Source organism: Mya arenaria, chromosome 1 (assembly GCF_026914265.1).
Source record: "Mya arenaria isolate MELC-2E11 chromosome 1, ASM2691426v1".
Lineage (NCBI taxonomy): Eukaryota > Metazoa > Mollusca > Bivalvia > Myida > Myidae > Mya > Mya arenaria.
Genome location: NC_069122.1, coordinates 27474155 through 27499490, shown reverse-complemented (window position 1 = coordinate 27499490; position 25336 = coordinate 27474155). Strand labels below are relative to the sequence as shown.

Here is a 25336-nt window from a genome sequence, read left to right as displayed (position 1 = left end):
CAGTAGGGTCGGCGATATTTTCCAGGTAGGGTCGGGTGACCCGAACCACACATTTTTTTTTTGGCCTTAGAGCAAGAATCCATACGGCTGTGACGGACACTCGTACATATAATTCAATGCCATTTTATTTCAGTAATTAATGTCCATTACATTATTTTATGTTTAATTAGTATCTATACAACTCCCCGGTAACAGAAATTTGTTCACACAAAACGGATATGCAATATCAGATAAATTTTACATTAAAATAAAAACGTAGACTCAGATTGGGCGGTAAGCTTAAAGGGACGAAACCGTTGTCTTCAACGACATGCCATTATAATGGTTGTGTTTAACCGCTTGACACATTTGCGGGAAAAGGGGGATAACTGGCTGGAAATTCCTACTTTCACTTTGGCGCTGATTAGTGGAAAACATTTCCTGGGGTGTATCATTTCCAGACCAGTATATTTCGTTGATTTGACACGACAAGATTATGTAACTACTGCAATATTTTCTTTTCTAATTGAAACAAATTGTTGTAGCCAATTCACTTTTATGTATTTCTGAACCATTTGAAGAAATCAATCTTGATTACTTGAAACTGAACTTAATAAGTTTATTTCAAAATTGTATATTTGGTCATTAATTTTTTTGCTGTTTAGTGAGAGCAGGTCACGCGACAGAAATATATTCTAGATGTTTTCATAGCCTTTATATTCTAATGTTACAAGCAAGCCTTTGATGTGAGGGAGGTTTGCGCCATATCTAGTGACAGGGTCCGTGTTAGCCACAATATTAATGGGGCCCATATTAATGCATTAAGGTTAATGGGGCCCATATTAATGCATTGAGGGAACTTTCTTAACATTCCGAAATTCATTATGTTCCCTTTACAACAAATAGCTTTGCCAAAACAAAAATCATCAAAGACTCTAAAGCGACTGATTTTTTTTATAAATGGACTAGTTCGGTTTGTTCCTGAACTGTATAAAATTTACAAACAAATTTCTTTGGAATCTAATGTATTCTCTGAGCAGGTTGTTTGTAACACCCAATAGTCGGTAATGTTTCCCCTAAATGGTTGACACAGTTCTATTAGCTTAAAGCGTAGGCCCCACATGTGGTTAACAGTGAGTTAAACGGGTAGCTATAGAACACTTCCTGGTTGTATCGGCTGATAACTTATATTGGTACTTCATTGTCCAATGGTATGTATGGGAAGTGAACAAGGAGAGGGCTTGGTACAAGGTACATGTACATGTGAATGGTTATTGAAACCAAAATGGTTTGTGGCACAGAACTGGCACTGGGAGGGTTGCTGACCTATTACCAAATTGGTTTTCTTGCTGAAGTGGTTACCTGAACTGTTGTTGGCTCCATGATGTCTTGATGTGAACACTTTAGACTGCACTGAACCAATGGATACCCCACCTGAATGTGTAGTATTGGAGCTCACTTTCGTTTATATCTGTAATCTTTTTGAAAATTAAAAGTTGTGTAAACGATGTACATGTAGTCGATGTTTCACCGTATACAATGTATATAGTATATACATGTAGTACAGGCTTGGAAGAAATAAAAAATAGTTTGCTTCTGTCCTTTGTTGGAGCAGGTAGCCTATATGTATACATGTACCTACATAGTTATGAACCTCTAGAAATCTGGGCCTCATTATATAAGTTTTTTACTCATCTATCAAAGGAAATGTTCCTCATGCTGTACAAGACAATGGCTCTAATAAAAACCATGCTTCACTTTTATGGCCTCCAAAATATAAGAAGGACCAAACAGCAATTGCAAATGTACAAAGAAGGCGTAAGCTAAATATGTACATTTACATTGAATGAAATAAGTGATAGCTAGGGACTTTCAAATCTGGAGTATTGAAGAAAAAGAGCAGATCTAGTTCAAGTTTACAAACTCATCCATAAAATAGATTATGTCTCAGCAAATGTGTTTTATATAGGGTGCACAAGAACAAACATTTTTAAGAACAGATTTAAAACCACATTGATTCTATTGATGTTCAGCAATAGGATAATAGCGTCTAAATAAATTTGGCTTCTTTAAATTTTAGGCAAAGTGCTAAACTCCAGGATGAAAACAGTTAATAAGATTTTTAGTGTTTTAAATCGAAGGACAGTGGACTGAGTGACAGTAATTCAATATCAGATTCAAAAGCGGTAGATTTTAACTACAGGCGGTAGAGTTCACAATTGTCTGATCCGTGGTGTGAACATGTAAATATGGTTTATCTAAAAAATGACAGTGTTAATAGCCAAAATATATTTGAATTCTAGTGAGTTAATACTGGAAGTAAAAAAGTGTGAAATCAATTTACAAACAAAAATGCCCAAAAACATGAAAAATCAAATGCATGTATATATCAAGTACATTTCCAAAGAAGAGAAAACCTGAGTGCATATATTTAGCAAAAATTGCTTACACACTGATGTAACGGTGCATCTGATCTCTACAACTTCATGAACTACTCAAACTTAGAAGCTTTGGGCATTATATAGGAGTATTATATGGTTATTTTTATGGTTTTGTCAAATTTACCCTTAATCGGGGCTTTTTTATCTTCTTAAAGAAGTACTTTCTTAAGTTTCTGTTCAGTTTTAAAGAATTTTTTATCAAACAGTGATTGATATAAGCCCAAACCTGCATGAGCCAATCAATCCATATAATCAACCGATATGTTGTGACATATCTGGGTTTCGTTATTATATGTATTTGGGCTTGGTAATGTATTCGGGCTTTTTAAAAAAATTAAAGGCGCTTGCTCACAGATTTTTTGTTGGCAACAATATTTTGTAATCTTGGTTGACATTGCATTATTTACTTAATCTTATAAATGAATAATCACCAAACAGCAAATACCTGATTGTCATTTGAATACATAATTGTTTAATTCGTAGACTAAAATATATAAAAAATTCAATAGCAAGTGTGTTAATAAAGTTTGTAACAATATCTTGATAATTTTCTGTCACATTTTAAATGGTTTTTGATAAAAAATTGAAGCTATCATTTGATTGTTTTATGATGTTTTATCATTGTGAACAATTAGGTCACATAACGCCATATGAACCTAAATACAAAGAATGGCCTTTTGAGCGCACTGGCCTACAACAGCTCTTGTTTTTATTGTCAGTCCTGACAAACCATGAATCCCTTTGAAGCATTATTAAAAAATGTTACTTTTTTACCATTGTTTCTTCAGATTTCTACTGGAGACCATGATGGCTGAAGATTGTACACGTCCAAAACCAAGACAGAGAGGTCGCAGGAGAGTGGTCAAGGTGCAAGACGAGACTCAGGACCATGAACAAGCTAGTGGAAACTGCAAAAGCGGAGGTGCATATGAAGGAGGAAAGTCTTCAAGCGGAGGTTATGATGATGAAGATATGGCGGAGGAAATAGCAGATCTCCAAACACGAGGAATTTTGCCGAAGGACTTTACCTACTCTGGAAAGGATGGCTTAAGACAAGGAAGTTTTGATAGTGAAGATCTAATCGAGGAAATTAATGGATCACTTAGTATTGGCGCCAATTCTTCTAAAGTTAAGGACGGAAGTACTAGTGATATAGATACTGATATTTTGATGAGAACATCAGAAATAGTTCCTGAAATTGGCGCCAATGGTTTGCCAGAAAATTGGTGTAGGGACATGCATAAAAAGGAACATTACAAATTGTTTCCCTTGAGGAAAGGTGACAAGGAGTACGATGTGGTCGATCAAGACTTTGCTGATGTAGGGATTGAGGTTACAGGAATCGAGAGGTTACAGAACACTAGATTATTGAAGAAGTTCAAAGATGAAATAGAAGACTTAAAAATTCATAGTACAGATGGTAAAATCAATATTCTTTTAAACCTCTAAGATTAGTTCTTTGACACTGATGTTAATTTATGTAAATAGTATGCACAAAAACACTTACAATGTAGCTGTCCTTAATTGAAATTCCTTGATATTTAAAGAAGGTGCCAACTGATATCATAATATTGTCACCCTGGCTAGCTAAACACTCAACTTGTAGATTTGATGCACCATTATGGAAATATGGTGCTGGTTTAGAAAAGATTCCTACTATATAGACAAAGAACAAAAATGATGGAAAATGAGTATATGGCATGTATGGTTCTAGTATTAGGTCTGGTAAAAGCTAAATCTTATTGTAATGTCTGTAAGAAGTATGCATAAGTAAAATATTATATTTCTTAATATTTATACATGCCTGAGTATGTACATTTCAACTCCTTCCACTGCAGATTATGATGTGAATGTCCAGTATCTGTACCATGGGACAGGAGTGGAGAAGGTACAACTGTGTGAAGAAGGCCTGGACCAGAGACTCAGTCGGATGGGCTACTTCGGGAAGGGAATCTACTTCAGGTGGGTCTGATGGGCTACTTCTTGAAGAGAATTTACTTCAGTTGGGTAGGCTACTTCGGCAAGGGAATCTTCTTCAGGTGGGTAGGATAGGCTACTTCGGCAAGGGAGTCTACTTCAGGTGGGTCTGATGGTCTACCTCTGCATTTGAATCCACTTCAGGCGGGTTGGATGGTCTACTTCGGCAATGGCATCTAACTCAGGTGGGTAGGATGGTCTACATCAGCAAGGGCATCTACTTCAGGTGGGTAGGATGGTCTACCTCGACATTGGCATCTACTTCAGGTGGGTAGGATGGTCTACTTCAGCAAGGGCATCTACTTCAGGTGGGTAGGATGGTCTACTTCAGCAAGGGCATCTACTTCAGGTGGGTAGGATGGTCTACTTCAGCAAGGGAATCTACTTCAGGTGGGTAGGATGGTCTACTTCAGCAAGGGCATCTACTTCAGGTGGGTAGGATGGTCTACTTCAGCAAGGGCATCTACTTCAGGTGGGTAGGATGGTCTACTTCAGCAAGGGAATATACTTCAGGTGGGTAGGATGGTCTACTTCAGCAAGGGCATCTACTTCAGGTGGGAAGGATGGTCTACCTCAACATTGGCATCTACTTCTGGCGGGTAGGATGGTCTACTTAGGCAATGGCATCTACTTCAGGTGGGAAGGATGGTCTACTTCAGCAAAGAATTCTATTTCAGGTGGGTAGGATGGTCTACTTCGGCAAGGGCATCTACTTCAGGTGGGTAAGATGGTCTACTTCAGCAAAGAATTTTATTTCAGGTGGGTAGGATGGTCTACTTCGGCAAGGGCATCTACTTCAGGTGGTTAGGATGGTCTACTTCGGCAAGGGCATCTACTTCAGGTGGGTAAGATGGTCTACTTCAGCAAAGAATTCTATTTCAGGTGGGTAGGATGGGCTACTTCAGCAATGTCATCTACTTCAGGTGGGTAGAATAGTCTACTTCGGCTATAGCATCTACTTCAGGTGGGTCGGATGGGCTACTTTAGCAAGGGCATCTACTTCAGGTGGATAGGATGGGCTACTTCGGCAAGGGAATCTTCTTCAGGTGGGTAGGATTGGCTCATTTGGCAAGGGAAGTTACTTCAGGTGGCTAGGATGGGATACTTTGGCAAGGGCATCTACTTCAGGTGGGTAGGATGGGCTACTTCAGCTAGGACGTTTACTTCAGGTGGGTATGATGGGCTCCTTTGGCAAGGGAATTTACTTCAGGTTGGTAGGATGGGCTACTTCGGCAAGGGAATCTTTCTCAGGTGGGTAGGATAGGCTACTTCAGCAAGGGAATCTACTTCAGGTGGGTTGGATGGGCTACTTTGGCAAGGGTTTCTACTTAAGGTGGGTTAGATGGGCTACTTCAGCAAGGGAATCTACTTCATGTGGGTTGGATGGGCTCCTTTGGCAAGGGCATCTACTACAGGTGGGTAGGATGGGCTACTTCAGCAAGGGAATCTACTTCAGGTGGGTTGGATGGGCTCCTTTGGCAAGATGATCTACTTCACTTGGGTAGGATGGGCTATTTCAGCAAGGGGCATCTACCTCAGGTCGGTAGGATGGGCTACTTTGGCAAGGGCATCAACCTCAGGTGGGTTGGATGGGCTACTTCCGCAATGGCATCTAATTCAGAGTGATAGGATGGGCTACTTCGGCAAGCGCATCTACCTCAGGGGGGTATGATGGACTTCTTAGGTCATTCATTTTTGGCCAGATTTTGAATTGCAAAGCCAGAAAAAAACAGTTTGTTGATGTAACTCAACCTTCTCGTAAGATTTCCTGAGAGCCTGTAACCTAAAGGTTTTTTGAGTATCTCTTTTTGGTCATATTTTCGTCTGTTCTTTTAAGGGGTAAGAAAGGAAAAAAGAAATAAAAAAATACTACCTACCTGCTTAACTACACCTTAAAATGTGGGAAATTGGTAACACCTTAATAAGCTTTTTATAAACATGGCCTTAGATTTACTCAGGACTCCTACATGCTTCTAAATGCTTTTTAGTATTTTCCCACAAAAAAACACTTCTCTCCCATTTCAGTGACACGCCTCTAAAGTGCGTACATTATGCAGACGACCCAGGCAGGCCAAACCCAGATGAGGCGTACATTCTCAAGTGTCGAGTTATTCTGGGTGATATCAAGGTAGTCTATTTTTTTCAAAGAAAAATTTGCCTCATTGTTGAAAAATAATTTTCATTGTTTAAGTACACATTTTTACACTAAACAATATGCATATGTGGAGAAATTCCAAAAAGTATTTTTTGAGTAATGCCTCTTTAAAGGAAAAAAGGCTTTGAAAGTGGACATTTCTTTCACTTTCCAGTATAAAGCTTTTCTGTTTTTCAAAGAAAAAAAGTTAGGTATTGTGAAATCTTCACTGTCTTCAGCGGCGTTGTCATGCAAAAAGCCATAGCTGCGGCAATAAACAGTTCAAGAACTCATGATGAAACTTACCAGCGACATTATTCACATGAACAGCAAGGCCCATAACTCTGGTTTTAATAATGTTGGTGTTATGTCCCTTGATTGACTGAAGAAAAACCCTATTTTGCAAGTACATATATTATATATGAAACATATCCACAACTCATCTCTTTGATGTCTATTTATTATGTATTAGTTATTTCCCTTTATCAAAGAAAAGTTTCCCAATCAATGTGAAAGATGATCATGTTTGCTATGCTCAAATATCATATTTTACATTCAGGATATAGTATCATAGTAATGCTTAAAAAAAGGTTGCACTTGATAGCTAAAAGCATTACTGGTACTAATGCTAAGAGTGCTTATTTCAAAATTAGACAGAAAATACTGTTTTGCCAAATAGAATGATTGTACAATGCCATTGAAAATTAAATCGTTTAAGGCTTATGGATTTACAAAATTATGGTATATATTCAAACAAGTATCTGCCAGGTCAGGTTTTCTGGTTAGAGCAGTGGTTTGCATACTCGTTTCTCACCAAGGTGACCCGGGTTTAGTTTCCGGCCTGGGTGCACATGTGTTTGGTTTCTGGTTACGAAGCAGGAAAGTGGGTTTAAATCCTCAAGGTACTCCCGTTTCCCCCATAACACAAGACCACACTTTCGCATAACGATTCATGCCAACAAGATTGATTAATATAATGTTGTAAAAACTTGTAGTAACACAATCTTTGTAAAAATATATAAGTTTAAAACAGTCAGCCAACTCAATTTAAACAATTTAATAAGAAAGCCTTTTCTGTGACCATACAATCTGTGTGTGAGTTCTTTAAATTATGTCATTTTATTTCTGCTCAGTAACAAAAGGCCTTGATCATTTGAGTCTTTTAAACACTTCTTTTATTTTTCTAGGTTTACCCAAAGTTTAAGGATGATAAAGAATTAAGGCGGGAACCAGAAAAAGAAACAATCACACATGGATTAAAGAAGTATGACTCCGTGGCGGTAAGTATAATACTTAGTATCAAATATATCATGCCAAGTGCCCAATGTGCATGCTATCATTTAATGTTAAAAAGTGAAAATTTGTAAGATTTTTAAAGCAGTGAAAAATATCAAGGCGATATTTTCACTGTTTAAAACAGTCTATAATCGTTTTTTATTACACTGATAAATCTCTATTAACATCTCAAAATCATATAATCCCGGTGAAAGTCCAGTGCTCTGTAGCCATCTTGTTTTATGGTGTAAAATAAAAATGGTAAAAGCTGAACAGACAAGCAAAAAATATTTTATTACAGCAATACACATGATTTATAAAAAAAAAGAAGCTTATTTTGTAAGACTTTGCAAAGTTTTCATAGAAAGTTAAGTATTTTGTAAGATTTTTTTTTTTAAAGTTCAAGTCCTTTAAAAGATAAAGTCAAACCCTGTTGGCTGGAACTCTGAGGGACCTACAAAACACCCTCAAGCCTCAGAAAATTCGACCCAAGCGGTTAAATTCTTGCTTTGAGTTTAAATAAACTTTCCTTCAAATTTAGTTTCAACCAACAAGGAGTTCGAGCCAAGCAATTCGAGCTAACAGGGTTGAACTGTATATATATATTTTATGGCCAATTCATTTTGAGGCTTGTATTAAAACCTACTGGTAATGTAAATTTAATTAACGTTTTTTTATTTCAAAGGGCTGTCCTAAGGATTACAACGAGTATGTTGTGTATGACAACAGGAGAGCGATGATAGAATACATCATCAAGTTCAAGGTAAGAATAGTGATTTTTTTCCGACTCCTATAAGATTAGATAAAAAAAATTGACCTTGCTAGAAATTCTTTTCTTGCACAAAAGAGTTCCAGCGATTAAATACATAATTACTTTATTTTGGTTAACTGAGGTGGGAGAAAAAGCATCTAGCATAACTGATCGTGTAAGACAGGTTCATCACAACCATTGCCGAGGGTGTTCTGGGGAAACTCGATAAACCTTGTTTCTGCAAAACACCCTTCGTTCGGGTTGGGATGAACCTATCTTACACTCTCGGCCACGTAAGATACTAATAACCTTTTCTTTTTATTTTGTGGTGGATTCGTAGTCTAGTGGTAAAACACTTGACTGTCAAGCCAGAGGTGGAAGGTTTGATCCAACACTTAATTACTATTAATACTAATTATCAAGTAGGATTGACGGTAAACCGGGAAACCTTGTGTCAGTGCTAATACACTGGCGCCTAAAAAAAGAACCAGGGTTACTCTGACGAGAGTCCCTTTTGTTAGTGCATTAAGTCTCTATTTATGTTACTGGATTGATATTCTCACTGGGGCCGATGTCCATGGATTGGCCAGTTGTGTTGTGAAAAAAACATACAACCCATCGCCCCTTATTTTCTTACCTTGTGTCAGACGACAATGTTATTTTATTTTTTATGCATCGGAAGAGATAGGAATAGTAAAGACACTGTCTGCCCGTCCCTCAACCCCTTGTCGGGGCCATAGCTTTGTGATTATTGATAGGAATACAATGAAACTTCACAAAATGGACATGAAATGTGACTCCAAGCTGCACTCTCACAGATTGACTGTTATGTCAACTTCTGTATTTTTTGTCTTCGAACAAGCCAATTTATGCGAAAATGCATGAAAACCAGTGATATAAGATGGTCTGTAGACAAAAAATAGGACCACAGACTTTCATATTTAAGTACAAAAATTGATGTTTTGTGCATTTTACTTCAACCGTTAGTAACGCTTTTAGCCATTAAACATTAATTTTGGAACGGAAATATGAACATCTGTGATCTGATCTTTTGTCAGCAGTCTTATATCACTGGTTTGCAGATATTTACGTAGAAATTTGCTCATATCAAGAAAAAAAAATGTTGTCAAAACAGTAAATCTTTGAGTGCTGAGCTTTCAAGTAACAATAACATAATTCATTTGAAGGTGTAATGCACTTGAAGTTTTTGCTCTCATTTCGAAGGTCATGGTCACACTTGGAGGTCATTGTTGCTCAATATGTACTTCATAGCAACGATTCAAGTCTGTCCAGTTTCGTAGTACTTTTACCAATCATATTTGAAGCATTTTCAAAATCTGGAAAATGTAATTACAAGTGTAAAAGTAATAATTACGTGGATTTTTTTAATAATTCAAATATCATTGCATATAGAATATAGAAATTTCACATACAATATATAAAACATATCAGATATAACTCCTGCAATTTTCAGAGTATTATAATACATAGTATTTATCGCTGAATTACAATCCATTAATGACATATGATTGAACCCGAGTGCCTAAAATATGATATTAAAAAACAAAACATAGTTTATCTTATTTATCTCAAAACTCTTTTAAGAGAGAATAATACACTTTTTATACCAACGAAAAATAGTGTGCTTAGCATGATACTGTTATAAGAGACTTAAGATGTTTCGAGAAAATGGGGCTTGGTCTCAGTACAGATCGATAAAATTTAATGAGTAAATTAAAATTTAGCCTGTATTAAAGATGAATAACAAGTTCAGAGTGTGTATACCTAGTGATAAATTATGTCATATAATTGTTATGTCAGAAGGCAACATTTTGCTTAAAATAAAGACTTAAATCAAAGATAACTTTTCTTTTACTACACCATTTCAAATAAAACAAAGGGCAGTCTATGCTGCTTAAGGAGCCCCGCCTTCGTTTTATTACCGAAGTTTGATAAGGTGATTAATTTCCTCAAACACTTCGACAAACCTGTTTCCATAATAACGTTTTGACAGTGCTCCGTCAGACGGCCGTATTGTGAAAAGGTTTGTCGAAGTGTAAGTGTTTTAAGAAACTGAACTCTCAATCAACCTCTGGTAAAAGACCGAAGGCGGGGCCGCGTAAGCGGCGTAGACTGCACTATGTTTCATTTAAAACCTTGGAAAAATTGTGAAGATATCTTTGTTTAAAGTCTTTATTTTAAGCAAAATATTGCCTTCTGACGTAGCATTTATGACACAATTTATTACGTGGTATACACACACTGAAGTTGAGGACTAAAGAAATTTTATTTGCTTTTTTTTACCTTTATACAGATTGCATTAAGATTATTGAACTAAATATGACCCTTTATGAAACACTGGCCCCAGTATTATTGTCCATTTGGGAGGCTAAGAGAATGGGGCTAAAATAAAGAGGCACCTGATGAGAATCCATCAGCTTTTGGGTGAGATGTGGACACCTACCTCGTTACTAGCTTCCACAAGAGCCCTTGTGTCAATTGTTTCGATGCAGTTGGTAAACATAAAGTCATGAATTATATTTTTATTCTCAAATTTCAGGCGAACAAAGAACTGATGAAGAAACTTAGGACTCAACCAGTTGCTACAGCAGCAGCTACTATGGCAACCAAAACTTCTAGAAGGAGTTTAACGCCCTCTTTTTCCAAACCCAGAAAGTGGTCAGGAAAAGGTAGTTTCATTTTAGTTAATTCAAGTACAAAAAAGGGTTTTTATTTTATTAAGCCACAGGTTACATATATAATGTTGAATTTTCATGCTTTGTGATTCCAGATGAATTTGGTTTCATTTGAAAAGCCCCTGCCTTGCTTGCTTATTACGAATATATAAAAATAATTGACTGGAAAACAATTATAGAAAAAGTTACTGATATTTGTAATTTTGTTTTATTTCTTTTCTAATCAGATATAAAATGACCTTTTTTTTTATCAAAGCAAAAAAAGCATATGATTTGTGTTCAGTTAAAAAATATTAGCCATTATAATAAATGGAGTTTTCAAGTAATAGCAAACTGGCCACAAATTCCTCAGTTCAAAAAAGCGTCAAAATATCGCTATTTTTTTAGGTGTACACAAATTGTATGCTTTGTTTGTTTTGATCATTAAAGTCAATTGAGTTGAATTAATCATAATACAATGTAATGCATTAAAATGCACCTATCCAGTGTTTATTAAGTGTTGGTTTTGCTCCTTTAAAGGGACTGTACTCCAGATTGGCACCAAAAAAAGTTTTTTTCTGAAACGAATCTCATGAGAATTATTCATTAGAATGTGTTACGCTTTGATATCATAATTGTAAAAAATAGTACCAAAATGTAAAAAAAAAATTGTGTCGGAGACCGGGTTCGACCCGTGTCGCCAAAATTGCCGTCCAGCATTGTATCCACTGTGCTACGATGGCTTACTTTAAACGGGTGACATAATTAAGCTATATAACTAACTCGGTAATATCACATGATAACACCGACTAGCCAATCACACATAAGGAATGAATTATACTAGGTAGACATATCCAGTAATCTTTTTTACCGGTAATGGAAAAATACAAAATAACTGCTAAATTGAAATAAAATGTAAACTATGTGGTACTTCAGTTAGTAAGTTTCAAAGCATTGTACACATTAATGCCAAGTTTATGACAGTTTTCGACAGTTTTCGTTTTTTCTTGCAAATTGATCATCTGGTGCACAGTTGCTTTAAGACCAGAGAAAATAAATACATGCTTTAGAGTATCGACTGGATTTGATAAACGTAGCTGTGTTAGTTTGGGGTATTCTTCTTTTGTTGTTAATTTCATCATTGTTAACTTTAAAATCTTTACTGCTCTGCGAAGTTTACTGGACACCCCTTTGATCTTCTGTATTTCTAACAAGATTTTAAGACAGCTGATTCAGATGAACTATCTATATTCAAATATATGAGCACATTATCAACTATTTCAAGTTTAAAAGTTAACAACGATGTTGTTAATCATGTTGTTAACTTTAACAAAAGTCAGACAAACTGCTTATTGTGTATATTTGACCAGTGACCTTAAAGATCTGGGCCCTGTACTTCAATAAAATAAGTGGAGTTGGGTTAATATTAATAGCACTTAATAATCACAGGCTTTCTCAGAGGCTGGCTCATTTGTATTTCAGTCCAATTCAATTTCTTTCAGTCTGCTGTCTCATTTCTAGGTAAGGAACAGGCTTTTAAAACGTTTCTAAACTAGGGATTAAATTTTTGATGTATGGGATGCAAAGTAATTGCTGGGCCGAATTTTCAAGATTGCTTTGTTCAAGGTTGTATTCAAAATTCTTAAAATAGTGATTTCATTGTCTTAGTAAAAACCTTATCAGGAAAGGATTATTTTCCAAACAACAACAGGATTTTATATCGTTTAAGACATTAAAATCACCATAAATCGTCTAGCATCCCACCTCCTACTCACTGTGGCTTTGTGATTTATGATGCTAAGACCAGGGATTTCTCTTTTTTTTTCTTCCACCGATTTTGTCCGGAAAAAAATCTCAGAGAGGAGAAGGAAGTGAAAACAACATAAACTTGATCAGTTTCGGGAAGAGTTTCTTGTTAATTGTGACGGTACAGAAATGCTTTTTAGAGATAGCAATTTTGATTCCCAAAAACCATTATATGACTGAGCGCACAGATGCTGAAAAATAGCAAAATTAGGTTTATATATAATTCATACTAACTTTCAGATACCTTGATTATGAAAAAGCTGATATAAATCACTCTTGAGTCTTTCCTGGATACAAAATATTATGTAAAAATCTTTGTCACCCAAAAAAATGCCAATTTTGAAAAATGATCACCATTTTTGCGAATTTGCCACAATGGCTTCAACCATGCAGAACAAGATTGTGTCTTTCTTTGGTAAAATTCATATAATTCTATTTATGAAGCTTTTAAAAGCTGCACTCTCACATATTGACAGTTTTGACATACGTTTTGTCTCAGAATCAGCTGAATTGAGTATCAATTCCTTCAATTCAGTCATTATAAGATAACTTTTAATAGAACAGATCTCATTTGTTTGGAAAACTGCCAAAAATTTAATTTTGCTTTTAGCGTTTATAACTCTTTTAGCCATAAAAAAAAATTCCCACAGAAATATGAAAAACTGCAATATATGATCTTTAGTCACTAAATTTATATGACAACCTATATGATATAGGTTATGAAATGTAGACTTTTTTTTATTTTTAGTTTAAAAATTATATATTTTACAACGATTGTGAAGAAAGCTATGATAGCTTATACTAAGTCACTCTCGTTGGCACGATGTTGCGCGAGAGTGTGGTCTTGTGTTGTGGGGGAAACCGGAGAAAACCCACTTGTCCGGCTTCGTGACCACTAACAAACTCGCATGGACCCAGGTTGCCTTGGTGAGAAGCGAGTGCTCTAACCACGGTGTTAAATGGACCACCCTTTTTAGTTTTCTATGATATAGGTTATAAATTTAGGCTTTTTATGTTTTGTTTTTTCTATTAGACTTTATGTAATAACGCTATTGTCATCATTGTGTTAAAGTAATTTTCTGTATATCCTTGCATGAAAGGTTTTATACTACATTATATTGAATCTCACACTATAAGCTGCACTCTTAATTACTCCCAAAAAAGATTTATCACAGTTAATACAATTGTTTCAATTAATACTTAATCGGGTGAATAAATGTGGGGGTAGTAGATCACAGTTAACCTTTTAGCATTGATGACCAATCATTTAATATTTTTGCGTTTCCAGCTATTAAAACACTGTTAGGGCTTTGTTATCAGTAATAAATATTTTCCATAAATGCATTATTTAGTAAGAAGTTAAAGGTTTATTACTTAAAATGTATTTTTGTAAAAATCTGTATGCATTGATTTTGAATGATAGTGTCACTTTAAAAAAATAAAAAAAATTTTTTACCCACTGACTACAAAAGCAACAGGGTCCACACCTAATTTGTCGATAGGGTCAAGTTATCTGAATCAAATGTTTTGTTTCTTTAAGGCCGAAGTGTAAAATATGCAATGAAATTATAATTAATTTTAACTCTGTTACATGCCCTATCATGAATTAGTAAGCTTACCTTTTTACTTAGATGTAGTAATAACGTCTTAAGACAATTGACATGTTCATGTTTTATTCTTCAGAAACCAGTGATGAAGTAGGGGAAGCAACTTTTGATAATGAGATAGGGGAAGTAACTCTCGAGGATGAAGTAGGGGAAGCAATTCCTGATGATGAAATAGGGGAAGTTACTTATGATGCAGCAGAGTGGGCAGAAATAGAACCAGAGCAAATTACTTCCACACGTTACAGGAGTGAGTATAAAGTTAGAGTTCTAATCAGAGCTTTAACAAATTATGCTAAAACCAGTAATTATATACTGTGAAATCATTAATGTTCGTGGGGCATTAATGTTCGTGGTTTTCGTGGGTTGGGTGATCCACGAATTCAAGATCCCACGAAATATAAACCCTTTATTCACTTTTTTAATTGCCTTGTTACGTACATACTCTAGTATATTATTTACAGAGGTCGCAGTATACAGTGTTAACACCTGTCTCACTGTATAACTTACGATCATTATTCTGTTAATATATAATAACTGCCTTTAACAAATAATGAACCAAATCAATTAAATGTGTTTTATGAACCAAATGACAGTTATAAGCACGTGTTTAAACGTGCGCTGTTAATGAAAATCTCCAAGTTTACAAGATGTGCGTGATGAGTGTCCATACTCGATTTTTTTTATTTAATGAAATAATTAATCGATCACTAGTACATCGAAGGTTACTAAGCACCGAACGTGACAATATACGCAACGTTTCGGTGTTTTCACAGTTTGCAAAATTCTTAATTGGCATTCAATGGCTTCCCCTATCTTTATTTATGATCAGGGTACATCTTCTTTTATTACCTTTATTCCCAATTAAATCGATAAGTGACATGGTTATATGCACTAATTGGCATGTCGTACCACATTGGCGAGTGTCATAAACCGAGTGACATAGAAGACAGAAATCACGGGCCAGCGCGTGGATATTATGCAGACGATCTAGGACGATCGCATCTTCGATTTCATTATTTTTTAAAAAAAATGAAAATCCACGAATTCAAGTACCCACGAAATTGTTTTTTTTTTCGGCAAACCACGAAATTTCATGCCCACGAACATTAATGATTTCACAGTATTGCAATATAAAGAGCCCATATTGCAATATATCATGCCTCAAACATATATGACGCAATGCCATTGGTCCAGGACTGGTCACGCCGTGACCCCATTTTTTTCCATATTGGATCACCACATTTATATCGTACCAAAATGGCGTCTATTTTCCGATTCCGATGAATAAATGAAACATGTAAACAGGTTGTTGACGTGATATATATGTTAAGGGGTTATAGTAGGTGACCCTATATGGGATATACGGGGCGCAGGAAACCATATTCAGGTTCGAGCTTCGCTCTCATCCAATATGGTTTCCTTTGCCACGTATATCCCATATCAGGTTATTATACCTACTATCCCCGTAACTTATAATGTTGAAACATACCATAATGTAATGTAACATATTGCAATATATTGAAACATACCACAATGTAATGTAACATATTGCAATATATTGAAACATACCACAATGTAATGTAACATATTGCAATATATTGAAACATACCACAATGTAATGTAACATATTGCAATATATTGAAACATACCACAATGTAATGTAACATATTGCAATATATTGAAACATACCACAATGTAATGTAACATATTGCAATATATTGAAACATACCACAATGTAATGTAACATATTGCAATATATTGAAACATACCACAATGTAATGTAACATATTGCAATATATTGAAACATACCACAATGTAATGTAACATATTGCAATATCTTGAAACATACCACAATGTAATGTAACATATTGCAATATCTTGAAACATACCTTAATGTAATGTAACATATTGCAATATGTTGAAACATACCACAATGTAATGTAACATATTGCAATATGTTGAAACATACCACAATGTAATGTAACATATTGCAATATGTTGAAACATACCACAATGTAATGTAACATATTGCAATATGTTGAAACATACCACAATGTAATGTAACATATTGCAATATGTTGAAACATACCACAATGTAATGTAACATATTGCAATATGTTGAAACATACCACAATGTAATGTAACATATTGCAATATGTTGAAACATACCACAATGCAATGTAACATATTGCAATATGTTGAAACATACCACAATGTAATGTAACATATTGCAATATTTTGAAACATACCACAATGTAATGTAACATATTGCAATATATTGAAACATACCACAATGTAATGTAACATATTGCAATATATTGATAATTATTCAAGCTCAATCAAAATAAAACCTATAATTTTAGAACATTAAGCATAAAATATACAGGTAAAGAGAATTAGCTGTTAAAAACAAGTACCCTTAATTGTAACATGTACAATTTTTATGTATCAAGTGTTGAAAAAAGATATGAATGATGGTAATTTAATAGGTTTATCATGTTCAAACTTGACAAGCAATTTCTGACTTTTTATGACTTTGGCATTAACATTTAAACTTTCCACATTGTTTGGGGTAATTATAATTACTTTTAAGTATATCATTAGGAGTCATTTTATCTCGGACCTAGTTGGAGTGTTCTCAGTGTGAGCTATTGTGTAAGTGTGTTTGTCTTTTCTTTTTTCAACATTTTCCTTCAAACAACTCCTCCTAAACCACTGGGACAATTTCACTTAAACTTCACAGGAATGTTCTATTGGTGAAGGTTTCATGCAGAACTCTGGTTGCCATGGCAACCAAATGAAAAATAACTGAAAATCCTCTTCTCTGCTGGCCTGATTTCAACATAATTTCACAGAAATTCTCCTATTGAAGTTGACTCTCTATCAAATTCCGTCACCCATGTTGATTCATAAAAAACATTGCCGCTTGTGTGTGTGGGACTCTTCTTTTTGCTTTATGTCAATATGAAAAATTTTCTCCTCAGAATCTGTTAGCCTGATTTTAAGATAATTTCACAGAAATGTTTTATAGGTGACCTCTATCAAATTCCTTCACCCCATGTTGATTCTAAAAAAAAAATGGCCACCAGAGGTGGAGCTGCTTTACCATTTATGTCTGTATGGAAAACTTTGAAAATCTTCTCTTCAGAAACAATTGGCCCGATTTCAAAATAATTTCACAGTAGTGTTTCTAAGGTGGCCCTCTGTCAAATTCCTTCACCCCATGTTGATTCTTTAAAAACATGGCCGCTTAAGGGGTTTGGACTACTTTACCATTTATGTCTATATTAAAACTTCTCTTTAGAAACTATTGGCCGATTTTTAAATATTCCACAATACTTAGTGTTTTTAAGGTGACCGTCTGTCAAATTCCTTCACACCATGTTGATTAATAAAAAAAAAACATGGTTGCCAGGGGCGGGGCTAGATATTACTATAAGTTTATGGAAAATTCAGAAAAGATTGACCCGATTTCAAAATTATTTTACAGAAATGTTCCTTAGGCAACCATGTATCAATTTCATTCACCCCTTTGTTATTCATAAAGAACATGGCTGCCAGGGGCGGGGCTTGTTTGCACTATACTATAATTCACAAATACTTCACAGTAACAATGTCATCTGACATTGAGACAAGGTTTATAAATCCAACTTAAATATTGTTAGAGTTATTGTTTTTATACGGACAAGCGTTTGGGCAGTATGTTGTCTGATCAATTAATGTAGAACCCTTTGTCCTGTGAATCAGGTGAGCAATATATACTAAGGGCCATCTTGGCTCTCTTGTTTAAATATTTCATTCTCTGATGGTACAATTTAAATAAAGTAAAAGTAAACAGCTACAAGTTTTTGTTGTAACATTTTGAAGATGATTGGCCGATCTTTGGGACATGGACTGTTGCTAATTTTTTTTACAAGATTTACTTTTATTTCATGTAAAGGGGAAAAAAAATAGAATATCAATCAACGAATTTATAATATCTACATTTTTTGCTTTAGCTTAATGCATCAATTTCAAACCTTTTGTTTTCCCAGTTTGCAGATATTTAAAGATAGGGTTTGCACTTCTTAAAGATGCACTCTTACTCACAGATAAGCTTTACCACAATTAATACTATTGTTTTAATATTTTAAAAAGGATGAATAAATGTTGAAAACAATTGTTCTTGTTAAGGATTCCGAGTTTCATTTGAAAGAAATGAGCATAAAACAAGATAATTCTACCTTATGAGACTATAGTTACGACCACAATAAATCTATTAGCATAATTTCACCTATCATTTAATATTTTTGCGCTGAATTCTGCTATTAAATATATGGTTACAATCTTGTAACCATGCAGTAACTAATATTTTCATAAATGCATTATTTAAGAAGTAGTCTAAGGTTTATCAGTCAAAATTGATGTTTGTTATACATATGTGTATATATTGATTTTGAATAAGAGTGTCACTTTAATCAATAAACACCCCAACTGAATGAAGCACTGCTAATTAATTTGCAATCACCCAAATAAATGAATTGATCGCAAACTTTACAGCCTTCCCACAGGCAGATTTAAGATCAGTTTCACAGTTTATTGCATTTCTTTTACGACATGTGTTGCATTCCTGGATTAGGAATGTCTGACCTGGCATTAAGGCATGTCTGGAATATATAGCTCTGTTTGTGTTATTGCATGTCAGCATAACACCCGATATAAGGCCCTGGGGGAAATTTTGTTTAAATTATGTGGCAGCATGAAGTGACCATCATAGCATGAGGATGTTTTACACACGAGACTACCCTACCTTTAAGGTCAAGGTCACAGCAACCTTCCAAACTATATAAGCCTGTTGTTTTATAAGCATTAATAATAGATTTTGTCTGGTCCCTAACTTTCTAATTCATGGTCAGATTGTTGAACCATTTGGCAGAAGTCTGATCACCATAACATGAGGCTCTGTCATGCCTTTCAATACCTATGTCCCTACCTTAAAAGTCAAGATCACAGCAACCTTCTGTAAATGGTATGTTTTATAATATATCTATATGCCTTACTGAAAATAGTTTGTGTCTGGTCCATATTTTTCTGATTCATTTTCAGGTTTTTGAATTATTTGGCTTAAGTGACCACCATAGTACGAGGTCAAGGTCATAGAACACTTTTGAATTAGAATGTTTTGCTATTTATAAATCTTACTGATTAAAGTTTGCATCAGGTCAATATCTTTATCATACAATATTGTGGGTTTTTAAATCTATTTGGCAGAAGAGACCACCATATAATAAATTATGAGGAGGTGTTGTGTACAAGACTTGTGTCCCTATCTTCGAGGTCAAGGTCATAGCAACCTTCTGACCTTAGTATATTTTGCTATAAAATCATTGCTGATAATAGTTTGAGTCTGGTCCATTTAGAAATTATTTGGCATTCTGACACTTGGGACATGCAGGGGTATTAATCCCATTCTGTGATAGCTCTAGTTTGTTTATTATTTTATTTATTATTCCGATGCAGCAACAAAGATATATGAAGACCGTGAAATTTTATTTAAAGAAAAAAACTTTTTTTAAGATGAGGCTTTTGGTGGCCCACCTGTGTCGGAAGAAGACCATTATGAAAGAATCATGGAGGTACGTCAGGCAGTGAGGAAAAAACGGCTGCAAGAAACAGAGGTGGTCTACATTGTAGTGTTATTTTAAAAGGTTTTTTTTGAGAAATTCGCAGAATTGTAACATAAAAAAGTTTTTGAAGAAGTTTGTTGAAAATACTTGGATATTGGTAGAAACGAATTTCAATGTTATCTACATTGATGATAGAAATATATATAAAAAAAATATAAAAAATGTGCATTACATGTATTCTTCATTATAACTTTTGTTCTGGCTTAGATTTTTGACAATTTTGTTTTTTTGTTAAAACCAGATGACTAAGTTGCAGAATAGTTGATGACATAGTATTTTGACAGAACATTATTTTATTATAGACCAAAAATATCAGAAGTAAAAGTTGTACTGTAACAGTTGTTTTTGTGGAGGTGGTTTAAAGTGAAGTCTCATGGCAAATGTCAAAGTTATGGTTTGTTCTCTGCTTACAGGACCATGGGCACAGTAGTGTACCGCCCATACACGACCCTGACACTGTTTGGGAGATTACAGAGACATCATACCAAGACAATCAGAGTATGTCATCGGGGCCATATCATCCTTCAGGTACATGTGTAATATTACTATTAAAGTAATAGAACAGGTGGCGGATCCATGGTCTTGTGGTAACACACTTGACTGTCAATCCTGGGGTCAACGTTTGAATTCCAAGCCGCATCACTAATAAAATACAAGTCTTCTTCCGGTACAGGGACGTAAAATGGGGGTCCTGTGTGACAGTGCTATACACTGGTGCATGCTAAAAAACCAGGATAGCTCTAACCAGGATTACATTATGTCTGTGCACTTTGCTCCACAAAAACTTAAATGACAAAGAATCTTATCAGAGCACTCGCCGAATGGGCAAGGCCTGAGAGCGAGTATAAATAAGCTTACTCACCATGGACCACCAAATAGAACAGACCACTGAGGACTTCCTTGCATAAAGTGACAGCCAATCAGCCCACAAACATTGAATAGACAAAAGCCGAAGGTTTATGTGCTGAATAAGTTACTATATTGTCAGGAGGACTGAAGTGTTCTGTACTATTTCTTATATTAAACCAGACTTTAAAGGGACTAGAAACCAGATGATACAATTGCAGGAAAAAAAAATTAGAAAATTGTCAAAAACTTGCATGAAATTGATTTCATTGTGTACAACACATTGACTTTTACTTATATATATATACTAATGTATCACATCGCGCTTACGACACATGACTATCTTTCGCAGTTTTTGCGCATTTTTCAAATTCAAAATATACTGGGTTTGTCTACCATGTAAATACTAATAGAGTCAGTGTATGTATCTGTTCTAATCATGTGACTTTCACATTATAAACATACACACTATAAACAGGGAAACCATTATGCGCTATTTTTAAATGGGGAAACTCAGCTGAGACAATGACATATGTTTTTTATCATGTTAAATGATGTAATTGCGTATTTACAATTCTAGGCTTGTTTTGAGGAAATACTGTATTTGCTGATTTATGGATTTATGGACCATCTGGTGTCTAGGCCCTATAAAGCTTCACACTTAAATAGGAGGCTTTTTCTCCACAGCAAGTCATCTTATTAAAACAAGCAAACATTACCACAGCCTTGTCGAGACTGGTTGCCCTTATTATATCTGTCTTGTTAAGTCTACTTGTCAGTTACACACAAATAGTCTTCAGCCGGGGCCTTAAGAAAAAAAGCGACTTCTCATTATTTTTTATAAGGCCCTCTTTACAACATCTTAAAAATTACACTTTATAAAAGTCTGCTGTCACTTATATAAGTGGAGGTGGAACAGAATTATGTAAGGTAAAATATATTCTCAGTCTCTAGGTGAGTTCACTTGTGTATCTTGTGTCTGAGTTTCAGATCATGGCTCCAAGTTCTGGATGTGTTTTTGGCATTGAAAAATAATAGCAAAATAAGTAATATCACGCTTGATTGCAAACGAAATAAAAAAAATCAATTACATACTACAATAACTTTTTTTTATGTTTAGGTCAAATTTATTATTTATGAGTGATCAGCAACCAATGCTCTTTAAATGGGTAACAAAATATGGTCTCCAGGTAACACAATTTAGTTTAAACATTATATATTTTATAACGATTGTGAAGAAAGAGTTATGATAACTTATACTAACTCACTCTCGTTGGCATGATGTTGCGCGTGAGTGTGGTCTTGAGTTGTAGGGGTAAACGGAGAAAACCCACTTGTCCGGCTTGGTGACCACTAACCAAACTCACAAGCGCCCAGGCCGGGAATCGAACCGGGGTCGCTTTTGTGAGAACCAAGCGAGTGCGCCAACCACTGCGCTAACCGGACAACCGCATCGCAATTCATCATTGGATTTTTTCTTTGTATCTGTGATAACTATTAAATGGAGCCAATCTTTTGACCTTTGACAATTCATAATTTAAAGGACCCCATTGGAAATAAGTTGTACAACTTTATTGGCTATCCTGTGAAAATAAATATGTCTTACGGTAATCTTAATGTTGTTCCATTTTAATTGTAAATCATTAAAACTTAATATCTTCCTTTTGTGATATTTTTGTCATATTTTTTTTATGATGTTTTTAATCAGTTATTCTTTTATAACTATGCAATTTATAAATGTTAAACTCTAATTGCTAAAATTGTTTTTATTACTCTCCTATAATAATAACTTTGTTGTATATTACACATTTATGACACAATTAAAATAAAATAAAATAAAAATACTTATAAATACTTTCTTTTTTATGTCTTTCAGGATTTGCTCTTGAGACTCCAGGCAGTAACTTCAGTGACCCATCAGTCGGTCAAGCCCTAGACATGTGTATTATAGAGTTTCTGGCGGTGACCCAGACTGACGATTCCAATCGTGCACGATATTATGTACAGCGTGCAGAAATGGACGTGAACCGGGCCATCTCACTCTACTATGAGGAAGGATGCTAGCGTATTAGATATGAGACGGATACACACCCATTTGTCTGATTGTTCAGAACTTTGTTCAAGTTAACAATGTTGTTAATGCCGTCGTTGTTAACTTTCAAATCTTTATTGCTCTGGAAGTTAAATGGATATACATGTGATCAGCAGTATTTCTAAGAAGTTTTGAGACAGCTATTTAAGTTGTATCTGTTTTGTTTTAAAGCAGCACTCTCACAGATTGAACGTTTGACAACTTTTTTATTTTTTGTCTTGGAATAGGCAAATTTTTGCGTAAATATCTGCAAACCAATGATATAAGATAGCTGACAAAAACTCAGATTGTAGATTTTCAAATTTCCGTCTGAAAATTAATGTTTTATGGCTTAAACCGTTACTAACGGTTTAAGAAAAATACACAAAACATCAATTTTTGAACTTAAATATAAAAATCTGCCAACTATTTTTTGTCAGGAGTCTTATATAACTGGTGCCCATGGATTTTCACAAAAAAAAATGGTTCATTCCAAGACAAAAAATAAAAAAAAGTTGTCAAAACATTCAATCTGTGAGAGTGCAGCTTTAATATATAAGCACATAAAAAATCACATTTTAAAGTTAACAGTAATGTCGTTAATCTCATTGTTAACTTTAATAAAGTTCTGAACAATCCGCCAAATGGGTGTGGATAATAGAGTTTCTGGAGACGATTCTAAATGGGACACTACATTACCTCCAGCATGAAGATATGGCCTGTGTCATCTCGCTTTATTATGAGGAAGTGTGCTAGCATATTGCTGGATGAATATTTTGTGTATTGCTGAAACTGATGCAGACTATTCCTGAGCATCGCACAATATAAGTGCAGCGTGCAGATTTGGATGTAAATCGTGGTACATGTATCTGTCATTCTCGTTCACCAGAGTGATGATGCTACATGTATGTGTACCACAGAGATTTAGATTTACCATTATCAAACCTCTGATGAATGGGAATGGTATCTGTTTGTAGTACAAATAAAGTGATACAGCACGGTTCACATTCATATTTGGGCTGGTATTCAATATTGGTCTTAGAATCTAATAACGATGTAGCTAATCGGATAACTTGTTATTAATAGCCAACCAATAGAGTTAATGAGGCCAATCAAGTATGACCATAAGATTCACTTACGTTCTATATTGAATTCTACCCCTGCATGATAAACTTTGTAGTAAGGGAGGATGTTACCATATTTATGAAAAACATTTGGCGATAATGGACAATTTTTACGGTGAATGATATAACGTAGATTTCACAGAAATGTATGTAAATCATGCCATATCTCCGTTCTAGACATTCTCTTTTTGAATTTCTGGCGGTAACAAGGAAGGACGATTCTTAGAATGCACGATGTTACGTTAAGGGTGCTGATATGGGTGTGATGTGTGAACCTTATTGCTTTTCTATAAGAAAGGGTGCTAGCATCGTACTATGCTATGATATACAATGTAACGGTGTTTTATTATGCTAGCTCTAGTGCCACAAATTAGTATTCAAATTGCTCAGTCTTCATTCAAGGTCATTTGTGTATTTTCTTAGATTTGTTTAAGTAAAAAATACACTTTTAATCATAGAATACACATGTTTCTATGGTGATTTGGAACTTACCATATTGTTGTAGGTTCTTTTGTGATTTTTTTAATGAAAATTGAGCCTGAAAATTGTCAGCTTATGTTTTCGTTTTTAGTAATGAAATTCTTTTATTTCATGCCAGTATTTGATATGAATAATTCATTTGAGAAAGAGATGGGGAGAGAAAAACACAGAGGTATATTGATAGTCATTGTAACTTTGATACCAGAATTACTTTCACAATTGTGAGCGAAAAGCTAACATGTCCATTTTGTAGTATTATGGGGGATAGTTTGTTTGTTTTTGATCATTTTATTTGGTGATGATTTTTTTATTTGTAATTATGTTTATTAAAATTGAATTGTTACAGATTGTATTATGATAATGAAAATTTGTGCAACCAACAATGACTTTATTGTTCCTTGTAGTAGATACTAAAGATTGAAATTGAGATATTTTAGTGACGATCTATGAATTTTATTTTAATATGAATTTGAATTTATAATATGAAATAAAATATTTAAGAAA

The 25336-nt window shown here is 34.7% G+C and overlaps 1 protein-coding gene across 2 annotated transcripts; it reads left to right on the top strand.

Annotated features, from left to right (window-relative positions):
• Positions 1–372: 372 nt before the first annotated feature.
• Positions 373–25336, top strand: LOC128227871 (uncharacterized). Of its 2 annotated transcripts, none has more exons than XM_052938898.1 (11): positions 373–477; positions 3209–3840; positions 4259–4382; positions 6423–6525; positions 7719–7811; positions 8492–8569; positions 11118–11247; positions 14722–14892; positions 20202–20260; positions 20725–20839; positions 23034–25336. In XM_052938898.1, exons 2-11 carry the CDS (start codon positions 3225–3227, stop codon positions 23219–23221), a joined length of 1677 nt encoding a protein of 558 aa, XP_052794858.1. In that variant the 5' UTR covers positions 373–477; positions 3209–3224; the 3' UTR covers positions 23222–25336. The 2 variants fall into 2 exon arrangements, with proteins under 2 accessions (XP_052794858.1, XP_052794776.1); XM_052938816.1 differs by having other exon boundaries at positions 20202–20302.